Source organism: Atta cephalotes, assembly GCF_000143395.1.
Source record: "Atta cephalotes unplaced genomic scaffold scaffold00025, whole genome shotgun sequence".
Lineage (NCBI taxonomy): Eukaryota > Metazoa > Arthropoda > Insecta > Hymenoptera > Formicidae > Atta > Atta cephalotes.
In genome coordinates, this window is record NW_012130089.1 from 1,454,602 (window position 1) to 1,461,738 (window position 7,137).

Genomic DNA, 7,137 nt, shown 5'->3' on the forward strand with positions numbered 1-7,137 from the left:
CCTGTCGACATATTCGGCCATATTCTGAGAATTGGATTTAAAAAAATGTAGCCAATGCTAAGCACTCTTAAAATATTCACGACAAATGTGATTCTCGGGGATATACGCAATAAATTTATGTATAAAGCTTTAGAATATAAATTGTCTGTTATCAGTAAACGAATGTTGAAATTGTGTATGATCTACGGTTAAATGATATTTGCTGCAAGAAAGGAAGTCGTAGGAGATTCTACAAGTGGTGCTGGGATTTCACTCTACTATAATAAATATCTCTGCGTGTCAATTGCTTCTTTTACGAATTCTCAGAATTTAATAAATGCAAGATGCACTAACGCGTGATGATTTAGGAGTATAGTAGGAGGATAGTATTTTTTTTTCAAAGGCTGTGAATACTTTTTAATCACAAATTAACTTACATTTAACTCGAAAATGCAGTGGTTCGCTGCGCGTCTCGTTTAGAGCATTCGTTGCTGCGCAGACATAGCGACCAGCACTGCTTCTTGTCACACTTTGCAAGACGAGACTCTGATTCGACCAGATAATCCTCGCCGATGTGTTATGGGCCAGGATTTGGTTCTGCAAAAAAAAAGAGGTATCAATTAAAATCAATTTATTGCATAACGAAAACACGATTTCGATGATACTGACGCGAGTACTATATGTATTATCAAATAATTGACAAGAGAAAGAAAGAGAACGAGAAGAAGAACGAGAAAAGAGCAATCCTCTGTCCTGCGAGACTTGTTCTGCCGTGAGATCGAGTTCGCGATTTCATTTCTCGTTATTTTCTAATTTCGCGATAAATTAGAGATAAGCACAACCGCGAGTCCCACTATGATGTCTTCCTGCCTGTTACGACCTGTTCGTTATCGTATCATTTTTTTTCTTCATCCCCAGAGGAATACCACTGCCGACCGAGTGCTTTTATGACCGCGAAAGACAAAGGAGAAGTATCTTGCAAGATTACGAGGAAGCGTGTATCTGTAGTATATATTATTGCACGCGCAATATAATATTGTTGCAACTCGAACGAGTTAACGAGTCATGTTTGCATAATGTGGATCATTAGAAGTTCTAACGAAACAGACTATTACTATTTGTACATCTGTATTAACACATCTGAATGCATATTACTACAACTACGATATGTTAATTTATATTATATACTTGATCTGGTCTTTTGACCTACTTGAAATTACAGCAGCAACTATTTTTGTTAAATATTAATATTAAAGGCATAAACAAATTATAAGTAGATAATAAGTAGATAAATAAGTAGATAATAAGTAGATAAATAAGAATAAATGAAATAAGAGAATTTTATTTTTGACAACTCTTAATGTTCAATAATATTCATATATTTATAAATGATGAATCTCGACTGAAATAAGAATAAAATTCTTTTTCTTATTTGATCAAATTTCTTATGTTTAATTCATTAAAAAATTTTAATTGTTCTAATCTATTTCATTCCGAGTTAGTTATTAAAAATCGAGAAATTTCAAGAAAAATCTCGATTTATTCCTTTAATATTTTTAAAGAAATTTAAGAACTATTTCCTAATTTATAAAAAAAAATCTGTCCTTAAATTGTCCAATGCTGTTGTCACGATGACGTCGTGTTAATGATACAATAAGGTAACATGTTCTACGTTATTATCTAGCGGGAGATACGCGCGACAAATATGGTTTTACGTTTTACCGGTCGCAAGAGAAGCGTATGGTTACATGTCGCTGTAACAAATTTGTCAGTTTAATTAGCTTCAAAAGGGTGAGCTCCATTATGTCTTACTTTGTCCCTGTTTTCGCAACAAAATGAGAAGCGGGACAAATGTAGTGTTAATATTGTACTCTGAAACTTGCAGCGAGAACGAACTCGGAGCGGAGTGGAACAGCCGCACGTCAGAGCCAACAAGTAGCTGGAGTCGGTGGATACGCCGGCATCGGCATTTGCCGTTGCCAAATGCAGACCGAACCGCTTAATCAGGCAAGAGGTGGCCTTCGAAAGTTCCGCGACCGCCGTTTACTACCTAATTTACAGGCTAGTTGTTGGCAGAACGTTGTAGTTCGTAACGTAATTACAAAGTCCATTATTAAAAATTAATATCGAACATACTATTGGGAGCCATTTTCTTGGAATTCAACGGTAAATGCATCATTCTGTTATCCTCTCGCGATTCCGTAAAAAACTTTCTTCTTCCCTTGTATTAAGCGATATCTTTTTACTTTATCTCGTTGTTAGCCGATTTCTTTGCTGAACATGGCAGAAGTTCGACACGCGGGACGCGGGGTGGGAAAACGCAAGCGCGAGATTATAAAAGAAATATCTTGGAGTCTGCGTATGCCATAGTGCACTGTTTGTAAAAGTGGTCCTACCTATTTAATTAGACGAGAAACGATAGTTGGACGTCTTTGTCTCGCCAACAAACATTTTCTCGGCCGGTAAAAGTCCTTTAAGTTTTTCATCTCACTACCTCCCTCCCATCGTCCTCTCACCCATCATTCCGTTCTTATACCTCTTACCTCACTATACCGTTTCCTCCATTACACCGGCGGACCGGGTTCTCTCCCGTTCCGCCAGAATCCGCTCGCCGAAGATAATTCGAAATCGATTTGAAACGAGGCCATTTGAATCTTGGAGAAGTTGGCGGAGTTGGGGTATAGACTAGAGAATGCACGAGGGAAGTGAAGGGGAAGGTTTCAGAGAAGAAGGTTTCCTTCTTCCACCACTTCTGTCTTCCCCTCCGGGACGCGTTTCTTTCTTCTAGACGCTGCTCGATGGGGCAGATTTATTCAATTGTTTTATAATCTCGGCAGCTCGACACGGCGCCTCGCGACGATGTCCCCTGTTGAAATCCCTTCCTCCTTTTTCTTCCTCATTCATCGTATTTTTCGCTTGCGTAATTTCACGACAATAGTACGAAGATATTTAATTACTTTGTGCACGATTAACTGATATACTGATGAACTTATTGCATGATTAGGATATATGAGCAATAAGACGTCGATAAAATACATAATTACAATTAGGAAGTTTTTCAAAATTTTCGAATTAAATCGAAATTCATGAATTTAATTAGAAATGACTCCAATTCTGTTAAAAAAAAATATAAATTCGAAATGGCTAAAAAAAAAACGAGCCGAAACGAAAAACAAAATTTTGGATTTTTCAGCTTCGCAACTCATAAAGCGCGTTAAAATATCAGAAATATTATATTAGGTATTTTAGAACACTTAGTCACTCGTATCACGGATCACGTGAATTGGACGCGCGGATTAATATACATGAAGTTTTTTTTCAATTAAATTCACACAATCTTGATATATGAATATACAATATTTTTTTTTAATAAAATTTAATAAAAAGCAATAAAAAGGGGGAAAAAGCAAAAATGGACGCAGTGTTTGCGACCATTAGCAACGTAACTCAATTAAACTGCATTGTAATCTATGTAATCAGCCATCCATGTGGTCGAGTCTAGGCTAGAAGGTTTAGCACGCTTAGCATAGGTTAAGCCCCGGTTAAATCCCAAGGTTTATCTTCGATTTACTTGCGGCAAGAGACGAAGCTCGGAAAGGACTCGTTAAACGTTATACCTTGTTAAGCTCGGCGAAGGAATTTTTAAGAGAACGCCTTTACGTCTTCCCTTTGTGCTTTCGCGTTGAAATTCGATATTCAATAATCTTACAAAATAATTCTGATCACATTACGAAATTCTTTGCGTTTTTACCTTTTTGTTTTCAAAGGAAATTTTTAAAAAATTTTATACATATATAAAATGCTTGTATTCTTTAATTGCAAATAGCACGTTTTGAAAAAAGAAAATGTATTACTTAGACAACACACATTGTCTAGAAGATTTCTTTATGATTGTCTTTCAGACATCTCTTAAACTTGTCTATTCCAAAAAATGTCTTTATAATGTCTTTATATTTTTAGACATGTACATTATCTGAGTTATTCTTGTTTAACAGGTCTCATAATTAAACACAATCTAAAAACTGCAGAAATCTAAATTCTAAAACAAAAATTGAAAATTCTTATACATTCGCCGATTATTTGGCATGGAAAGAAAATAACTTACTAAAATAATTAAAATTTTTTAACTACAAATTTGAAAATAATTTTATTTTCTATCAATTTTATTGAACTATCAAAATAATTATAGCAAAACTCGTAATATGATAAGCAATACTGTAAAAAAGTTTTGACATTCTAGCAAGCAATTTGAGCGTTCTACGTAATTATTTTGATAGTTCAATAAAATTATTTTCAAATCTGTAAGATATTTCAGCAAAGATACTTCTGTTCTTTCCACGTGGATTTTATGTGCGCCTTTATGCATATTATAGTTTCTTTCAATTTTTTGTTCATCGAGCTATTCTTTTATTTCCTTGAAAGTAAACCTGGTCAAAGATCATGTCAGACAAGAACTGTCGAAGCTTATCAAAACCATTGTTAAAGAGATACTCCGCGATGGAGATTTGTTACATGGAGATCGATATCGCGGCAGCTTACACGTGTGGTCCCGTTGCGTATTCCAGTCTCGGCAGAGATAGCGAAGTTTAAAGTTCCCTTTCGCGACTCGAATCCCTCAGTCTCCACCTTTCCATTCCCATGAGTCAGGATTCCCGTTCTTTCGTCGTTTCCATCCGCGTCTCTCCTCGTCGTCTCGACGAGGTGAAATGGAGAGTACGATATCGTCCTGTGTAGTCAGCTCCTGACTTTCGTTTATCTTTTCTTGCGACCGAGCCATTCTACGAAGAGCTACCATCCGTCCTTTGCGCCTCATCCTACTTAGCCAATCTACTCCTCCACCTGGTGTACTTGTATTTGTCCGCGTAAGTAGATTCGCGCCAGTAATTTCGTTCTAATTCAAGCTCACGATTATTCGCGCGTATTTGCGTTCAATAGTAAAGTACAGTAAAGTAATAAATAAAGCAGTAAAGTAATAAATAAAAGTACATAATCAAAATTACAAAAAATGAATAAATCGAAAATACGACCATCTAAAAATTGCGGGACAGACAGATTGAATACCTCAAAGCGAAATATGAAAACGAAGTTCTTAAAATAAAACGAAAACTCGAAAGTCGAATCTCTAAAATGAAAAGTGATGAAATTCGTGGATTATTTCTGATAAATCAAAGGTTAGCGAACAAAGATTGAAGTACGGCAAATTCTAGAGATCCTTTTGTTGTAACGTAGTGAACGCGTGAATGATACAGCAACCAGATTTTCCAAGCAAAAATTGTATATTTTGTTCAATCACGCGATACGTTTTGACTCAGTGTTATTGATTTAATTTTATTACGTCACTGCGGCGAACACAGCAAGGCCCTTTGATCAGTCCCAAAACTAGAAGCGGAGAGAGCACTATGTGCTTCCGATAATTAGATTTCATAGGGTTTGCTCCGTAAATGAGGATCAACTAACTTCCCTATTGTGTCCATTCTCCGAGCGCAGACAGCTGACACCCTTCCACCTATCGACAAGCCTAATTGCATCGGCCTAAGGGAATTGCTGTCGCTAATGGCTAATGTTATCTATCTCTATGTCTTGGATACCTTCCTTTCGACGGTTACCTTCCCTTGAACGATATTATAGTGATATTAATGGATTAAACGAGGTCAGTTAATAATTGCGCATCATTAGAAATTATTTTAATTTCCTAATGATCGTTTCGCTGAAACAGTGATCGTCCGATATCCCAAGATCGTCCCTCATGCTTCCTTTTTGATTCTTAGAATGTTCTCACCAATCGATAGTAAGACATTCTATCCGCAACATTCGATTTCTGAAATGCATCCGAAATGTCCTTCGTTGGTCCACAAAATCTTGGGACCATCTCTGGACGTCCCGTCCAATTTCGTTTTGGCATCACCTTTTGGATCCCAAGGATCTATCGAATTTTCTCGCGCCCTTCAAACGAGAATCGCCTCTCGTATAGGAATGTCCACCCAGTTCTGGACACAGAAACCATCTTCTATCACAGAAGGATCCTGTGCGGTCGCGTGATCCTCTCAGTATTCCACTCTCTTCCTCTTTCTTTCTTTTTCTTTCTCTCTCGTATGACGCAAAAGGAACAAGCTTGAGGAAAAAGAAAGAACTTTTGCAGATGGAAGGGGGGATCGTTCATTCCGGTCAGACGGCACACTGATTCTTTGAAAAATTGCCAACAAGCCGCGGCCATACTTCCTTCCACTCTCTGTTCCTTCCTTCCTTCCTTCCTTCCTACTCCTTTTGCCTCCTGGTAGACCGCTATGCCTCAAAGGAATCTTTTTATTCCGTTTATTCTTGCAAGGCGGTCGCAGGTCGCTGTCTTAGTCTTTCTTTATCCGCTGACAGTACATGGCTGTTCCTTCGATCACCTTTCGTGATTCAACTAAGCAATAATATGTTGTGACGTACAATTACGAATGCGATATGTATCATGTGTATGCATAAGAGTATCAATTCACAGCCGGGCGATACTAGTTTGCCGAAGTTATTTGTATTTTGGTTTTAGCAGTAAAGCAATCCCAATTGCACGCGGGGTCATATAGAGATGTGCTGTTATCGAATATTCGCAGTGCGTTGCAGTATTGTCGATTTTATTACGGTAGAAACGAGTGGTGCAGAGTCGATCAATTACGGTGTTGCGCGGATTTTACTATTTCTGACTGGGTTTTGCAAAATATTTTTCGCACAGAACGGTTATGATCTTTTATCCAAACGCAATTCTTTCCAACTCCCTATCAAAATGCAAAATTTAAATCTGAGAATTATTACCGCAAACAGAAAATGTTTTCACCAAAATACGTGTACAGTTATTTTCTTCATACATTACAGTTTAATACACATTTGCATTAATATTAAAAGAAGGAAAATAAAATATAATCAAATAAAATATCTTTTACCTAAATAACACAATTCTTTATAAATTTTGACTGTGTACATGCATTTAATTGTAATGAAAGCAATATATATATATATATATATTTGTGTGTGTGTGTGTGTGTGTGTGTGTGTGTGTGTGTGTGTGTGTGTGTGTGTGTGTGTAGTAGTAGTAGTTCTACTAACTAACTAAGAAGTAATATTAACTTTAAGTTAGTAAGTAAGTACTAACTAACTAGTAACGTACGTAACTACTACTAC

The 7,137-nt window shown here is 36.8% G+C and overlaps 1 protein-coding gene across 1 annotated transcript in view; it reads right to left on the reverse strand.

Annotated features, from left to right (window-relative positions):
• The window catches only part of LOC105620368 (nephrin), a 113,219-nt gene that overhangs the window by 14,126 nt on the left and 91,956 nt on the right, over positions 1–7,137 (reverse strand). The window contains exon 10 of the mRNA XM_012201868.1: positions 417–576. Within this exon, the coding sequence (XP_012057258.1) occupies positions 417–576 (160 nt within the window). The remainder of the gene's footprint in view (positions 1–416; positions 577–7,137) is intronic.